The 18,515-nt window shown below is 38.8% G+C and overlaps 1 protein-coding gene across 1 annotated transcript in view; it reads left to right on the top strand.

The window, feature by feature from the left end:
• Positions 1-18,515, top strand: part of COMMD1 (copper metabolism domain containing 1) — a 114,361-nt gene that overhangs the window by 28,768 nt on the left and 67,078 nt on the right. Inside the window, exon 2 of the mRNA XM_049870517.1 lies at positions 15,105-15,386. Within this exon, the coding sequence (XP_049726474.1) occupies positions 15,105-15,386 (282 nt within the window). The remainder of the gene's footprint in view (positions 1-15,104; positions 15,387-18,515) is intronic.

Below are 18,515 nucleotides of genomic sequence, written 5' to 3'. Positions count from 1 at the left end.
TTTTATCATGTGATTATTCTCTCTCATCATTGAAATATAGTGTTGTCTTTTAATGGAGGCCCTGATTTCTTCGTATAAATCAGGGAATCGTGAAGTTTATCCCACAGAATATCAGTCCTTCAAAATACTTTTTTTGAAAGAGCATTTGGTGTTAATTAAGACTGGAAAATGCTGCAAACTGTGTTCCTTTCTTGAAGATGTACATTAATGCATTAAAGATACATTCTGCGGTAAAGAAACCTGTTTTGATAAAGGATTTCTTAAATTTATTTGACCCATGGAACCTCTCCTTTTTCCGTCGCATACTACCCATAATAGTTTTCTGCAGATCAAGTGTTCTTCTGTCATTAATACTGTGTAGCTCTTACTATATGTCAGGTACCGTTTTAGGTGCTTTACACATACATTAATTTGATAATCATCTTTGTTACGCCTCATAGCTTCTATTTGGGGCCCTGGTGGCGCAGTGGTTAAGAGCTCGGCTGCTAACCAAAAGGTCGGCAGTTCGAATCCACCAGCTACTCTTTTGAAACCCTATGGGGCAGTCCTGCTGTGTTCAATAGGGTCACTATGAGTTGGAATCGACTCAATGGCAACGGGTTTGGTTGTTTGGTTTGGTATATCTTCTGTTTATATCCCACCCCAAGCACTAGTGCCTCACCTACTGTGACCTGTGAAACAAGAGGCAGTAGTGTTGTGTAGAAGCCCAGAATTGGAGCTAGGCTGACTGGATTAGAATCCCAGCCATGCCACTTACAATTTGTGATCTTGAGCAAATCACTTAATCTCTGTGCCTCAGTTTTCTAAAGATGTAAAGAGAAATTTTGGAGTTGTTATGAAAATGCTCAAACATAAAAAAATAGAGACTATTTTACCTATTGCAATCAAGTCTGTTCTGACTCATGGCAACACCATGTTTAGAGTAGAACTGCTTGATAGGGTTTTCTTGGCTGTAATCTTATGGGAGCAGACTGCCAGGCCTTTCTTCAGCAGCGCTGCAGGTGGGCTCAAACCTCAAACCTTTCAGTTAGTGATTGAACACAGATGGCTTGTGCCACCCAGGGAGCTTTGAGAACATTTTACCTGTTATCTTATTTAACAATTGTTGATGTTTGACTGTCTTTTTTATTAATTTTGCTGGCATATTTAAAATTCTGTGTCATGGTATTTCACTTTTAAATACATTAATATGCTTCTCTAAGAATATTATCTTATATAACCAAAATGTGATTATGCTACTACCAGAATTAATGATAATTCCGTAATGTTCAGATTTCCCTAATTGTCCATAAAAACCAAATCAAACCTGTTGGCATCGAGTCAATTCCAACTCATAGCAGCCCTGTAGGACAGAGTAGGACTGCTCCATAGGGTTTCCAAGAAGCAGCTGGTGGATTCCAGCTGCCGACATTTTGGCTAGCAGACTGAGCTCTTAACCACTGTGCCATGTGTGTATAATTCTATGCCATTTTTATCACATGTGTATTCATATTGCCACCATCATAATACAAGGTACGGAACTATTCTGTCATCACAAGTCTCCCCTCTCGATATCCACCATCCCTGATTCCTAGCAACCACTAATCTGTTCGTCTCTATAGTTTTTTCATTTCGAGAGTGTTATGTAATGGAATCATACAGTTGCTGTTTATCAGCAGTTTGTGTTTTTTTTTTTGATTGTTTAGTAGCATTCCATGGTATGGATGTACCACAATTTGTTTAATCATTTGACTCCTGATGGACCTTTTGATTATCTCCAGCTTTTGGCTGTTATAAATAAAGCTGCCGTGAACAATGTGTATAGGTTTTTGTGTGAACATAAGCTTTAATTTCTTTGGGATAAATGCTCAGCATTATAATTAAATGTGCAAAGACCTGGAGTTAGAAAACCAAAAGGGAAGAATACACCCAACATCTCTCAAGCTGAAAGAACTGAAGAAAAAATTGAAGCCCTCAGTTGCAGTATTGAAGGATTCTATGGGCAAATTATTGAATGATACAGGAAGATCGAAAGAAGAAGGAAGGAATACACAGAGTCACTCACTGTACCAAAAAGATCTGGTTGACATTCAACCATTTCAGGAGGTAGTATCTGACCAAGAACCGATGGTATCGAAGGAAGAAGTCCAAGCTGCATTGAAGGCATTGTCGAAAAACAGGACTCCAGGAATTAACAGAATACCAATTAAGATGTTTCAACAAATGAATGCAATGCTGGCAGCGGTCACTTGTTTATGCCAAGAAATTTGGAAGACAGGTACCTGTCCAACCGACTGGAAGAGATCCATATTTGTGCTCATTTCTAAGAAAGATGATAAAACAGAATGCAGAAATTATCAAACAATATCATTAATATCTCACGCAAGTAAAATTTTGCTGAAGATAATCAAAAAATGGTTGTAGCAGTACATCAACAGGAAACTGCTGGAAATTCAAGTCGGATTCAGAAGAGGATGTGGAAAGAGGGTTATCATCGCTGATGTTAGTTGGATCTTGGCTGAAAGCAAAGAATGCCAGAAAGATGTTTTACCTGTGTTTTATTTCCTGTGCAAAGACATTCAGCTGTGTGGATCATAACAACTTATGGATAATATTATGAAGAATGGCAATTCCAGAACACTTAATTGTGCTAATGAGGAACCTGTACATAGACGAAGAGGCAGTCACTGGAACAGAAGAAAGGGATAATGTGTGGTTTAAAATGAGGAAAGGTGTGCGTTGGAGTTGTTTCCTTTCACTGTACTTATTCAGCCTGTATGCTGAGCAAATAATCCGAGAAGTTGGACTATATGTGCAGCATCAGGACTGGAGGAAGATTCATTAACAGCCTGTGAAATGCAGATGACACAACCCTGCTTGCCAAAAGTGAAGAGGACTTGAAGCCCTTACAGATGAAGATCAAAGACTCTAGTCTTCAATGTGGATTACATCTTGTAACGGTTTGAATTGTGTAACCCCAAAATTATGTGTGTCAACTTGACTAGGCCATGAGTCTCAGTATTGTGTAATTGTCCACCGTTTGTCATCTGATATGATTTTCCTTTGTGTTGTAAGTCCTGCCTCTATGGTGTTAATGAGGCAGGTTTAGAGGCAGTTATGTTAATGTGGCAGGACTCAATCTACAAGATTAGGTTATGCCTTTTTAACTAATTTATTTTATTGAACTTTAGATGAAGGTTTACAGAACAAACTGGTTTCTCATCAAATAGTACACACATTGTTGTATGACATTGGTTAACAATCCCATGACATATCAACACTCTCCATTCTCAACCCTGGGTTCCTTATTACCAGCTTTCCTGTTCCCTCCTATCTTCCAGTCCCTGCCCCAGGGCTGGTGCACCCCTTTAATCTTGTGTTGTTCCGTGGGCATGTTCAATCTTTGGCTGAAGGGTGAACCTCAGGAGTGGCCTCATTACTGAACTGAAAGGGTGTCCAGGGGCCATACTCTTAGGGTTTCTCCAGTCTCTGTCAGGCCAGCAAGTCTGGTCTTTCTTTCTGAGTTAGAGCTTTGTTTTGCATTTTCCTCCAGATCTGTCGGGGACCCTCTATTGTGACCCTGTCAGAGCAGTCAGTGGTGATAGCCGGGCAACATCTAGTTGTACTGGACTCAGTCTGGTGGAGGCTGTGGTAGATGTGGTCTGTTAGTCCTTTGGACTAAGCTTTCACTTGTATCTTTAGTTTTCTTCATTCTTCTTTGCACCTGAAGGGGTAAGACCAGTGGAGTATCCTAGATGGCCGCTCGTAGGCTTTTAAGACCCCAGATGCTTCTTACCAAAGTACAATGTAGAACATTTTCTTTATAAACTTTGTTATGCCAGTTGAGCTAGATGTTCCCTGAGACCATGGTCCCCACAGCCCTCATCCCCTCAATTCAATCCTCTAGTGAGTTTGGATTTGTCTCTGGAGCCACCATGGTCTTGCCTTGTGCAGGTTGTGCTGGCTTCCCCAGTATTGTATACTGTCTTAACACTTCACCAAAGTTACCGCTTATCTATTGTCTATTAAATGCTTTTCCATCCCCACTCCTCCCATCCCTTGTAACCATCAAATATTGTTTCTTTTTGTACGTAAACCTTTTCATGAGTGTTTACAGTAGTGGTCTCATCCAATATTTGTCCTTTTGTGATTGACTTATTTCATTCACCATAATGTTCTCCAGATGCATCCATGTTATGAGATGCCTCACAGATTCATCGTTGTTCTTTATAGTTGTGTAATACTTCATTGTGTGTATGTACCACAGTTTGTTTATTCATTCGTCTGTTGCTAGGCATCTAGGTTGTTTCCATCTTTTTGCTATTGTGAACAGTGCTGCAATGAACATATATCTATTCGTGTGATGACTCTTATTTCTCTGGAATGTATTCCTAGGAGTGGGATTGCTGGATCATATGGTATAGGTTGTGTCTTAAGTCAATCTCTTTTAAGATATAAAAGAAAGAAGCAAGCAGAGAGACGGGGGAACCTCATACCACCAAGAAACAAGAGTCAGGAGAATAGCGCACCCTATGGACCCAGATTCCCCGCACTGAGAAACTCCTAGACCGGGAAAGATTGATGACAAGGACCTTCCCCCAGAGCTGACACAGAGAGAAAGCCTTCCTCTGGAGTTGGCACTCTGAATTCAGACTTCTGACCTCCTAGGTTGTGAGAGGATGAATTTCTCTTTGTTAAAGCCATCTGCTTGTGCTATTTCTGTTATAACAGCACTAGATTACTAAGACTCATCTCAACATAAAGAAAACAAAAATTGTCACAACTGAACCAATAAGCAACATCATGACAAATGGAGAAAATATTGAAGTTGCCAAGGATTTGATTTTACTTGGATCCACAATCAACGCCCATGGAAGCAGCAGTCGAGAAATCAAATGACATATCGCATTAGGCGTATCTGCTGCAAAAGACTTCTTTGAAGTGTTAAAAAGCAAAGTTGTCACACTTAGGACTAAGATTTGTCTGATCTAGGCCATGTTATTTTCGGTTGCCTCATATGCGTATGGAAGCTGGACAACGAATAAGGAAGAAGAATTGATGCCTTTGAATTATGGTCTTGATGAAGAATATTGAATATACCGTGGACTGCCAGAAGAACAAACGACTCTTTCTTAGAAAAAGTGTAGCCAGAATGCTCCTTAGAAGCCACGATGGCAAGACTTTGTCTTACGTACTTTGGACATGTTATCAGGAGGGATCAGTCCCTGGAAAAGGACATCATGCTTGGTAAAGCAGATGGTCAGAAAAAAAGAGGAAGACCCCTGTCTTAGGCTGGGTTTTCTATAGAAGCAAAACCAGTAAAGCGTATACATATATATAGAGAGAGAGATTTATATTAAGGAAATGACTCATTTGGTTGTAGAGGGTGGAACGTGGGTCGGGCGGGAGGCTTCTCCTGATTCATGTAGCCGTAGGGGCTGGTGAACCCAAGATCAGCAAGACAGACGGCAGGGCTCTGGCTCACAGGCTGTGAATACCAACGAATCCCAAGACTGGCGGGTAAACTGCTAGTTCAAGTCCCAAGAATCGGAGGTCAGATGGACAGGAGCCAGCTGTAGGATCCACTTTGAGCAAAACCTGCAAGCCCTACCATAAAGTCCACCTATATTTAATGTTGGTCTCACTCCCAAGGAAACCCCCTTTCAACTGATTGGCTACTCATAACAGACCCCATCGTATAGGTGATCATATTACATCAAATCTCATCATGGAAGTGATCACGTCATCATATGACTGCCAAACTACATCATAACTGCCAAACCACTGACAGTCATGGCCCAGCCAAATTGACACACATCTCCAAGGATCACAACCCTTGAAGAGATGGATTGACACAGTGGCTGCAGTAATGGACTCAAATATAGCAATGATTGTGAGAATGGAGCAAGACCAGGCAGTGTTTCATTCTGCTGCACATAGGATCTCTGTGAGTCAGAAGCAACCCGAAGGCACCAAACAACAACACGGGTCTATTTAAATGATCTGTTTCAAATTCCGTGAGCTGTGTTTTTTGACAAATTGGTCCATTTCATGTAAATTGTTGAATTTATGTGTATTGAGTTGTTTGTAGTATTCCCTTATTATTCTTTTGGTTTCTTCTGGGTCTGTAGTGATATTCTTTGTTTTATTCCTACCATTAGTAATTTGTGTTTTCTGTTTTTGTCAGTCTGGCTAAAGGTTTGTCAATTTTATTATTCTTTTTAAAGAGCTAGTTCTTTGTTTCATTTATTATCTTTTTGTTTTGTTTTCATTGATTTCTGCTCTTTATTAGTATTTTTTTTCTGCTTTCCTTGGGCTTATTTTGCTCTTCTTTTTCTAGGTTCTTGGGATGGGAACTTATAATATTGACTTGAGATCATTCCTCTTTTCTAATGTATGCATTTAGAGCTAAACATTTCCCTCTCAGCCCTGCTTTGGCTGTGCCACAAACTTTGTTATGTTAGTATGTTGTATTTTCATTTTTATTCAGTTTAGTGTATTTTTTAAAATCTTTTGAGACTTCTTTGGCCCCTGTGTTATTTAAAAGTGTGTTTACTTTCCATGTCCTTGGGGATTTTCCTGTTATCATTCTGTTTTTGATTTGTATGTGGTTTAGTGTGGTTAGAGAGTGTGTTCTCTATGATTTCTAGGCTTCTAAATATGTTGAGGTTGTTTCTTTTTCCAGGATATAATCTGTCTTGATGTATGTCCCATAAGCTCTTATAATGAATGCGTATTCTGCTGTTTTTGAAGGGAATGTTCTATAAATATCAGTTCAGTCCTGTTGGTTGATAGTGTTGAGTTCTGTATTTTTACTGATTTTCTGTGTAGTTGTTATATGTGTTGTTGAGAGAGGTGTGTTGATGTCTCCAGCTATAATTATAGATTAGTGTATATTTATCCTTTCAGTTCTGTCAGTTTTTGATTGACATATTTTCCAGCTGTGTTGTTTGGTGCAAACACATTTAGAATTGCTGCATCCTCGTGGTGGATTGAACCTTTTGTTATTATATAATGCCCCTTACCGTCCCTAGTGATTTTTGTTGTTTGAAATCACCTTTATCTGATGTTAGTATTGCCACTCCTACTTTCTTTTGATTAATGTTTGTATAATGTATCTTTTCCCATTCTTTTACTTTCGATCTGCCTAGATGATTTAATTTGAATTTAGTTTCTTGTAGATTGCATATGGTTGGGTCATGTTTTTAATCTACCCTGGCAGTCTCTGTCTTTTAATTAGCATATTTAGACCATTACATTTACTGTGATTATTAGTATGTTAACACTTAAGTCTGCCATTTTATTTGTTGTCTTCTTTTTGTTCTTTTTTTGTTTCTCAGTCTTCTCTTTCATACCTTCCTGTGGTTTACTTGTACATTTTCTAGAATTCCATTTCGATTTATCCATAGTGTTTTTGAGTGTATCTCCTTCAGTCTAGCCTTTTCAATGGTTCCTTTAAGTATTACATTATACGTACATAATTTATTACTGTCTACTGATACGCCTTAAAGTCACAATCCTCATGTGTACACCTATAGTATTTTAATTTAGAAAGGGTGATATTTTTTGACAAAGTTAAAATAATCTGCCAAATGATCTCTTGTTATTGTAAAAATTACTCTGATTGAATTCTGCCCTTAATTACCAGTTACCGTTGAACTGATTCCAACTCATGGTGACCCCGCGTGTGCGAAGTAGAATTGTGCACTACAGGGTTTTCAGTGGCTGATTTTTCCAAAACAGATCACCAAGCCTTTCTTCCAGGGCACCTCTGAGTGGATTCAAACAGCCAGTCACCCAATGTTTTGGTTAGTAGTTGACTACATTAACAGTTCACACCGCCCACAGACTCCCCAGCCTCAGTTACTAAAGCCCAGAAATACTAACAGGAACTCGGAACAAGAGCATTAATATCGAACCAGTGTTTCCTTTCATAAATACAGCTCCTTCTACTGTTGGATGGAATTATCTTCATTCCAGCTTACATTCTGCTGCAGATATTTCTGAAGCTTAAGTCTCAACATGTCATTTTCTTTCTTAGAAATTTGCTGTGCCCCTTCTTTCTCTAAGCATGGCTTTGCAACATTTTCCTGCCTTAACGGCTGTGGCATGTAACCCACTCCTATCAGTGATATATTGTCTGTGGTCAGCACTCAGTAAATGTTTAACTTCTCTTAACGGACAGTGGGCTTCTGGGTGATTACTGAGAAGATAGGTGCTCCTGTCATAAAACAAGTGGAATTTACCTACTATACTGGAGAAAACCAGTTTTTTAATGTGTTGCTAGGCTTGTTGGCAGTGTCTCCAGACACCACCTTACCTACCCTTTCAGCTGAAAATGTACAGTTGTGAGTCTAAAGCAGAGTAGAACAGGGTGTCTAGGAGACCAGTTGTTGTTATCAGCGTTGTTACTGAGACTAAGCTTTGGGCTAATGGAAGAGCTCAATTAGAGAAACCCTCTATAACCTGGAAATATCAAAGGGAACTTTTATTCCCAGTAGAAGGAAATGCAAGTTCTCCACAGATTGAAGCATCTCAACTTCGGCCCTGAGGATCCCCACAAACCGATATTAAATTTGCCAATATGAACTGACAGTCAAAGGTCACAAATACATTAGGGCTAATAATAATGAGTGAGAACTAGCAGGAAAAGTAACAGAATTAGACACCAGGGACTTTAGATATTATAACTTTGTATAAAGAAAAAAAAAAGAGACACTTATGGAGTCACAAAAATGAGAAAGTAACAAGATACCATAAAAAATGATCAGGGAGATTTCAAAAAGAACCAAGTAGACCGTTTAGAAATAAAAATTACAATTGTTGAAATTTAAACGAGAGTAAGATAGAAGAAACAAGTCAAAATAAGCACTAATGTATTAAACTTACCCGAAAAAGGAGAAAAAAGCAGCAAAACAAACCAATAGATCAGAAGTGCTAAAAAATACAAATTGCGGCTTAATGCTCTTCACAAGAGACACGCCTAAAGCATAAGGACTGGGGAATATTTGAAAGCAAAAGGATAGAAAAATATTTACTAAGTAAATGTCAACCATAACACAGCTGGAGTACCTACTTTAACATGAGAAAAAATAAGCTTTAGTTGAAAGACTGACGTGAGACAGAGAGGATCACTGTTGACAAGGAAGAAGGTAACGATAAGCTTATATACACCTAAGAAAATAGTCTTAAAATATATGAAACAAGAATTGTTAAAATAGTAGAGAGAAATGGACAAATCCGCATCATAATGTGAAATTCGTGTACCTCTCTCAAATTTTGATAGATTAACCTGACAGATTAGTGAAGACGTGAAAGATTTGAGCTTTTCTTCATGGACATTTATAAAATTTTGTAGAGGATACAAATTTTAAACAATCAAGGAACATTTATAAAATTGACCATATAGCCATAAAGCATATCTCAATAAAATTTCTAAGAATTTTAATTCATAATTTAAATGGAATTTTAATTAATTAATTCATGATTCCATCCAGCTTAAGAAGTTAGAAAAGTAAAACAAAAAGAGATGAAGAAAGTTGAAGGAAGCTGATAAAAAGGTAGTAACTTTCTCCAACAGTTGTTGAAATGTACCTGAGAAAGATGGAATTCTAATAGCTATAAATCTAAAAGTCCTTAAGAATAAATTTAGCAGAAGGCTTAAGTGTGAAAGGGAAAGCTTAAATTTTAAAAGGAAATATAAGAGTATTTTTATGACCTTGGAGCAGGGAAGGATTTCTTAAACAATACCCAAAGCACAAACAATAAAAAAATCGGCAAGTTTGACCTCATTAAAAGTAAAAACTTCTGTTCATTAAAAGACACTTTAAAGAAAATTAATAGACAAGACAGACACTGGGAGAAGTTATTCACAGTGTGTATGTTGTTGTTTCTGTTAGTTGCCCTCAAGTTGATTCCAACTCATGGTGAACCCGTATGTGCAGAGTAGAACTGCTCCGGAGGGTTTCCACCGGAGCTGGCTTTCGGGGTGCCTCAGGCTGGGTTCTAGCTGCCAGCCTTTTGGCTAGTAGCCGAGTGCTTAACTGTTTACCCTTCCACAGTCTATACTGTATTAGTATCAATATAAAATGAACTTGTACAAGTCAATAAGAAATAACACAGTAGAAAAATGGGCAAAAGACCTTGTAACATACATTTCACAGAAGAGAAATATGAGTGACTCATTGATATATAAAACCTCGTTCAGCCTTATTTGTTATGAAATGCAAATTAACACCAAGTTGAGATACCATTTTACACCCACTAGATAGGCAAAAATTAACTGTCGATGCTAAATTGTGAGGATGTCAATCAACAGGACTCCTGTACTCTGCTGGTGGGAGTGGAAATTGGTATAGTCATCTTGGAAAACCTAAATATTCACGTACCCTAGGACCTGTCAGTTCCTCTGCTAGACATACCCTAGAGAAACTGTGTTCAGAATAGCGAAATCCAAAAAACACCCAAGAAATGCCCATTGCTAGTAGAATGAGTAATTGAATTGTGATATATTCCTGAAAAATACAGCAGTGAAAAGGAGTAAAGTACAGTTACATGCAGCAGAATGCATGGATCTTAGAAATATGTTTAGAGAAAAAAGCAAGTAGCAGAATAATACATCTGCATGATGCTATTTTTTAAAATTTAAAAACCAGTTGTAGGTTGAAAGAGGATATGTATCAATTTATTCCCATGCTCTGGAGCACCCAAGAACAGCTTAGCATACCCATTGCATCCTCTCCCCTACTGCCTCACTGGTTGTGTTCATTTGCAATTTCAGTTTCAGACTGGTAGCTGTTACTATTTTAATGTTAAAAAAGTTACCGAATCATCGTGTTTTAATCAAGTACATGTTGAACATATTGCTGGTCAGTATCAGCTAGCAGACCAGTGACTTCTTGAAGCTGTCCATCATCAATTACACCATGTTGGGTCGCTCTGCGATTGTATTTTAGCAGTGACAACTTTGTCAATAATATTAATATGATGGCTTGTATTTTCATTTTTATTCAAATTATTCTTTTCCTCTAGTTTCCTAGCTTAAATTTCCTTTGACTGGCAACCCCTTGGTAATTTGCAAGGTTAGATTTTGCGTTAGACAATAGAAATCAGTACCCTGAGATGATTTTATATCCTTTTTTAGGACTTTATGGCTTGTGATAGACGTGGGAGAATCTTGTAAAGCAAGAAGGTGGTAACTTTAGACTTACAGTTGATCTGGAACATTTTGTATTTTTAGTTTTAAAAAGTTGTTGATATGGTTGTGAATGCTTAAGATACCAGAGATGGGACCTTCATCCTACCAAATGTTAGAACACGGATTCTACTTTAAGGAGTTGTGTTTGATGCTAAATTTCCAGGAGATGAATAGCGTAGACCCTGTGCTTAAAGATTAGGATCTGGTGAATGTCAGAGACACGTAAACAGAATTTCATTACATTAGGTATGTGCAGAGGTAGAGATATTAGGATGTTTTTGGAATAGAAGGGAGCACTTACCTTACTAGGGGAGGAGGAAGATTGGAAACACCGTCCCTGAACAGAAGTTAATGCATGCATGATATATTCCCAGGGAAACTTTCCAGTGTTTGTAGTTTTCTTCCATTCAAGGAAGCATTAGGAATAAGATGAGTGAGAAAGTTGTTAATATGAGAATAACCTTGAAAACCCTCCAATCTATCCTTACAAACTTCAATACTTGTGCTATTATTACTATCGTATTACTTGTAACTTACCTCATACCTTAGGGTAGAACGCTTCATAACATTCTACTAACCACTATAGTAGGTAATAGTCAGCCATTGGATAGTTTTAAACAGGGAAGTGACAGGATCTTATTAACATTTTAGAAAGATTACTTTCAAGATGGTAGAGAAGATAGACCTGAGAGGGTAGAAGCCTATAGAGGGCCTCTACTAGGGCAGAGCTGATAGGGACAGAGCAGAGGGGACATGTTAGAGGATTGTTTCAGAGATAAAAAATCACTAGAACTTGGGCAGTTGAAAGATTATAGGCTTTAGTGTTCAAGATTCGTTGTCCATTAGAATCACTTGGGAAGCTTTTAAACAATACCAATTCCCTGGCCCCACTCTAGACTTGGCCCCACTCTAGACTGACTAAATCAGAATTTGGGGAATGTACTTCATGATTCTAATGTGCAGCCAGTGTTAAGAACCACTGACTTGAGTTGTGGAGGAGAGGAGATGATGAGCGGTGAGCCCCAGAATGCTGACTTAGGCTATAGGTAGACAGGTAGACTGGGTGGTAAGCCTTGGACAGTGTCTGTTCCATGGTATCTGTTCAAATATTTTCTGAATAAAATGAAAATTGATGACTTTAAACACAAACCAACATCAATTCCTCATTTAATCTGGTCTAAATTTGGATGAATTGACCAGAGTTCAAGATTTAATTCACTGCAGCCCAACCAAAATAATTTCTGTCACAGGTGAGATGATTATTAGAGTAGATACCTATTGGTAAGAGTTGGGGAAAAGCCATCACCAGTCAATTTTGAAGATGCTACAAATCACCTTGAGTTGTGATGTGATATTGTGAAGCAAGGTGCCAATGAAAATAATTTACTCAATAATAATATGTTGTTATAAAAAATGAATGTTTCTATTCAGTGGCATAGCCACAGATTTTGGGTCCTAATACCTGGTAAATGGACAGGTATTCAATAAATGTTTATTGAACTGACGGCACTGGGTTTTTTTTTTTTTAAGTATCTTTAGTTTACCAGCCCAGTGACGCAGTGCCGTCGAGTCAGAAAGTTGTAATATTTCCTATACAGTTCCTTCTGCATTAGTGGAGGAACGAAGGCAGCATGTCTGTCTCTCCAGCCCAGTACCCTCCTCTGTCTGTGCACTGTCTGCCTTTGTGTTCTTCTCTTCCACTGCTCTTGCCCTGGCTCAGTCAGGACTCTTGGTTCCAAATGGAGTACAACTTGACTAGCTTGAACAGTAAATGAGATTTGTTGGTGCCTGTAAGCAGCAGTTGGCTTGACTTGGTTTAGGTTGGAAGGATCCTGAGACACATACAGAACTGCAGGAACCAGGATTTGGAGACTGGACAGGGAGAGTACCCCATTGGAACCAACTCTCACTTCTTCCTGCCTCTACTTGGCTTCATTCTTTGTTACTGCAGTTAGGCCTTTGCTGTCCTCAACCCCAGCCTCACATCTGTGTGGTAGGTACCATGAACCCAGAGGCATGGCCGTTTCTCCTCTCGCTCTAAATTGGGAAATCATTTGGACCTATCAGTTTGCCAAGAACAGAGGGTACTGTGATCTATCTGGTTTGGAGCTCATGCGAACCCACCATGGCCAGGAGAGGGTAGGTGCATAACCAAAGACAAGGCAGGGGAAGGCTTGCTGTGTGACCAGATCATTGGTGTCACCGTCGTCTCTGAGGCTATGTTACCCAGCCCTCAGACGATTTCCCACTTTAATCCAGCTGCTCCCTGTTGTCACAGTCACGTTTCGAAACCACAGCTTGCGTCATGATTCCCTAGTTACCTAACTTTTAGTGGCTCCTTATTGCCTGTGTATGTTGTTGTTGTTGTGTGCTGTCAAGTCTGTTCTGACTTGTAGCAGCCCTATAGGACAGAAACCCATAGAGTTTCCTAGGCCGTAATCTTTGCAGGATAAGGAGTCCTGGTGGTGCAGTGGTTAAGTGCTTGGCTGCTAACTGAAAAGTCTGCAGTTCAAACCCACCAGTGGCTCAGCGGGTGAGAAAAAACCTGATCTGCACTTGTAAAGATTATAGTCTGGGAAACTCTGTGGGGCAGTTCTGCTGTGTCCTGTAGGGTGGCTGTGAATTGGAATCAGTTCAGCGGCACACAACAATCCATATGGGAGCAGATCACCAGGTCTTTCACAGAGCCGCTGGCTTGGTTCAAACCACCGACCTTTTGGTTAACAGGCACATGCTTAACCATCGCGCTACCAGGGTTCCTACTGCCTACATAGCACAGCACCTAAACTTCTGGTGTGGGGTACATTCTATAATCTGACCCCAAAATACCCTTTCAACTTTATGTCTTGGTTTTTCTATTCACTGCTGAACTGAGCTAGCTGGCCTCCTAAGTTATCATAACACATGTATTTCTTACTGGATCAGCCAAACCAAAGTAAAAGTTTTGTGGTGGTGGTCTCCCTATTTTATTGTCTGATGTCTCAACGAGCCTCTGGAGACCCAAAGACTGAAGCATTGTAGCTGTTCCTTAGGTTCCGGCAAGATCTGCATCATTGTTGGCAAAGTGTACCAGCTGAGATTTGTTTGTTGGGGGTGACGGAAAGTCCACTCTCTGTGCAGTCACTCATGACAAGTAATCAGAGGGAAACATGGGTTTCCAGTTAGGAGGCTTTGCACCTGCACCAGTTTTCAGGAAAATCACCTTGTTTCTCTGTGGTTTTTCTCCCGAAGGGTAAAGTGAACTAATAATACATGTGCCCATCCTTGAAAGTGGATTACAAGGCTCAAATGAGGTAATAGCTGTAAAAATGTTTTGAAAGGTTAAATCGTACTGTGCAAATTTAAGGTATTTGTTTATAGTTATCGTGTTTTCTTGGATGCTTGACTGGAGAACTCAGTTTCAATAGCAATTAAATTTTGAAAGTGTATGGGAAAGCATGAAGTAGTGTAAATTTCGTAGTAGTGTTATTGTGAATGCATTATTTGGCTGAAGATAGGCAGCAAAGCTAAAACAGTTAATTAACAAAATTTCGTAATGCTGATTGTGCACAAGGCATTGATTGTATAGTTACTGTGTATCAAACCAAGCCTGGCTGTAAGAAATGGTTAAATTATGTAAGATTTCATCAGAGAACTAATTAATTTTGTTCTCCCCATGGTTTATTATTTCCCCATCCATGGAACTGGGTATTTAAAATTTAGACTCTAAGCATTGACATAGAATTTGGGTTATATAGAATTTTTAACAGTAGCTTTTTCAATACTTGACATTTGCAATGAGGATGTTTTTGTACTTAACAAATAGATGGCCCTTTTTGAACACTGACTCAGTGATTAAAACTCAACTCAAAACAACATCTTTAGTTAAGAAGTCTTTTCTAGATATCTACCAAATTCAAATTTATTATTTCTTCTGTCATCTCTATAGTCTATTGCATCTGCAGACATGGATTTCAACCAGCTGGAGGCATTCTTGACGGCTCAAATGAAAAAGCAAGGTGGGATCACATCTGACCAGGCCGCTGTCATTTCCAAATTCTGGAAGAGTCACAAGACAAAAATCCGAGAGAGCCTCATGAACCAGAGCCGATGGGACAGTGGACTTCGAGGCCTGAGCTGGAGAGTCGATGGCAAGTCACAGTCAAGGCACTCTACTCAAATACACACCCCCGTTGCCATAGTAGAGCTGGAATTAGGGAAAAGCGGACAGGTGAGTTTAACTACCATCAATTTTTCTTGGTAAGCTGTCTTTTCCATTTGTTTCTTAGAGGATATTACCTGGCTTATTAAAATTGATTTTATATAAGTCATCTTTGTAGAGATAATAAGAATATGCAGAGGTAATAGGGTCTTCTTTAGTGAAGTACGTGTTCATACCCTTTGCCCATTTTTTAATTGGGTTATTTGTCTTTTTGTAGTTGAGTTTTTGCGGTATCATGTAGACTTTAGAGATCAGATGCTGATCAGAAATGTCATAGCTGAAAACTTTTTCCCGGTCTGTAGGTAATCTTTTTACTCTTTGGGTGAAGTCTTTGGATGAGCATAGGTGTTTGATTTTTAGGAGCTCCCGGTTATCTAGTTTTACTTCTGCATTCCTAATAATGTTTTGTATACTGTTTATGCCATGTATTAGGGCTCCTAACGTTGTCCCTATTTTTTCTTCCATGATCTTTACCATGTTAGATTTTATATTTAGGTCTTTGATCCATTTTGAGCTCGTTTTTGTGCATGGAGTGAGGTATGGGTCTTGTTTCATTTTTTTTGCAGATGGGTATCCAGTTATGCCAGCACCATTTCTTAAAAAGACTGTCTTCTCCCCATTTAACTGTTCTGGGGCCTTTGTCAAATATCAACTGCTCATATGTGGATGGATTTATGTCTGGATTCTCAATTCTGTTCCATTGGTCTATGTATCTATTGTTGTACCAGTCCCAGGCTGTTTTGACTACTGTGGTGGTATAATAAATTCTAAAATCAGGTAAAGTAAGGCCTCTCAGTTTGTTCTTCTTTTTCAGTAATGCCTTATTTATCTGGGGCCTCTTTCCCTTCCATATGAAGTTGGCGGTTTGTTTCTCTATCTCGTTAAAGAATGTTGGGATTTGGATCAGAATTGCATTGTACCTATGTATCGCTTTTGGTAGAATAGACATTTTTAGAATGTTAAGTCTGCCTATCCATGAATAAGGTGTGTTTTTCCACTTATGTAGGTCTCTTGCCCCACAGATAATTTTTTAATTAATCATGATTATTTTCAAAATACTGCTGCTTTTCCTTGTAGTTTCTACAGTCATTACAGGAGCTAATTTTAGCACCTGCTTGTTTTTTCTTGATGTCATTTTGTGCTCAGGATGGCTGCCAGATCAGACTTTAAATGACCTGGTTTATATCTTTTGAGGAAAAAAAAGAAGTATGGTAATTAATAAGAGAAAACCCAGATCACTGAATTAGCTAACCAGATTTAATTTCAGATAAATAGCCAAATGAGGGCTTCTGTTACACCCTGTTATAGAAATTTATTTCTTTTCTTATAATGATGAGAATATTTTTAGTTGGCAGTTTTCTTGACATATTCCCTTCTTTAGTTTCTTAGTATTTATAATTTAAAAGATAATTTGTTTTTAAAAATGTTTCTTTTGCAGAATACATTTGGAGCACTTTCTATTCAGCTATTACAAAATAGTGCTTATTGCACTTACTGATTGGTTTGTTTGACCCTTTTAAAGTCATTCTCCCGACCATTATGTTCTATAGCCTACCTCTTGTTGTTCCTGAATAAAAAATCTGACAGATTAGACAGGTGTGATAAGTACACTTGGGTATCTGAGTTTCACTAGCCACTTGTACAGGTTGTTCATTTTTTATTCTAGCAATAGTAATTATTTCTCTTGGTCTTTAACATTTGGAAGGAATATGAAATTATATATGTCTATTTTGAGGCTTTTCTAGTAAGCTATTTTAGTACTTTTTAACCTGACATTTTTCTAAAATTTCTTGAACTGGCGTTGAGAATGTGCCTTTTGATTTTAGTAACTTACAGAGCATCTGAGTTTATTTATAACACAGGTTGTTAATGAATCTTCCTCCAATCCTGATGCCCTGTTCTTCCTCATATAGTCCAGCTTTGTGGATTATCTGCTCAGCATATGGATTGAATAGGTGTGGTGAAAGGATACAGCCCTGACCCATGCCTTTCCTGACTTTAAACCACACAGTACCCCCTTGGTCTGTTCAAACAACTCCCTCTTGATCTATGTACAGATTCCTCATGTTCATAATTAAGTGTTCTGGAATTCCCAGCAGTCTGTTTCCTTAAAGATTTACAGCCTTGGAAACCATGTGGGGCAGTTCTGCTCTTTCCTGTTGCGTCACTATGAGTTGGAATTAACTCGATCCATTGGGTTTGGCTTTTAGTCTGATCCCATTGCTGTCAAGTTGATTCCAACTCATAGCAATCCTATAGGACAGATAGAACTGCCCCATAGGGTTTCCAAGGAGCAGCTGGTGGATTTCGAACTGCTGACCTTTTGGTTAGCAGGCAAGCTCTTAACCACTGTGCCACCAGAATGATACACAGCCCAAACCCTACAGGAAATGTTTTCATGAGAGCTGGATCTTTATTAAGTATGTCTGTCAGCTTCTAGGTAAGTGTGACTTATGAAATACTCCACTAAGTCCATTTTTAGAACAACTATAGGCATCAAAGTCAAAGTTATTTTCACACTGCTGATATTAGATGACATTGGATGAGCTTGTAAGAGAATTAACAATCCTAGGATATCAAGAAGTTGGTTCCAAGAAGGATCACCAGGTGTCTTAGTTGCATAGTGCTGCTATAACAGAAATATCAAAAGTTGGTGGCCTTTGTGAACAGAAATTTTTTTTCTCAGAGTTTAGGAGTCTGGATATCCAAATTCTACATGCTGGCCCTAGGGGAAGACTGTCTGTCCACTCTGGGGGAAAATCCTTGTCTCACCTTCTCTTAGTGTTCCATGGAGATCTCTACATGTCATCTGTCTTTTCCCCCAGTCTTGCTTGTGCTTTGCTTCTGTGCTCAGTCTGCTCTTTTGTATCTCAGAAGTGATTGGTTTAGAGACACCTTATACTGGTATGGGCTCATTAACATAACAAAGAAACCCCTATTCCCAAATGGAATTACATCCACGGGTATAGGGGTTAGGATTTACAGCACATGTTTTTTGGTGACACAGTTTAATCCATCACATTCCACCCTTTATCCCCCAAAATTCATGTTCTTCCCACATGTACAACACATTGCCACTAGCACATCATCTACAAAGTCTTAACTCCAAGTCCAAAATCTCATCTTTGGAATTATCTA

The sequence above is a fragment of the Elephas maximus genome, chromosome 26 (assembly GCF_024166365.1).
Source record: "Elephas maximus indicus isolate mEleMax1 chromosome 26, mEleMax1 primary haplotype, whole genome shotgun sequence".
NCBI lineage: Eukaryota > Metazoa > Chordata > Mammalia > Proboscidea > Elephantidae > Elephas > Elephas maximus.
Note: the sequence above shows the minus strand (reverse complement) of the source record. Positions and strands in the feature narration are given on the sequence as shown.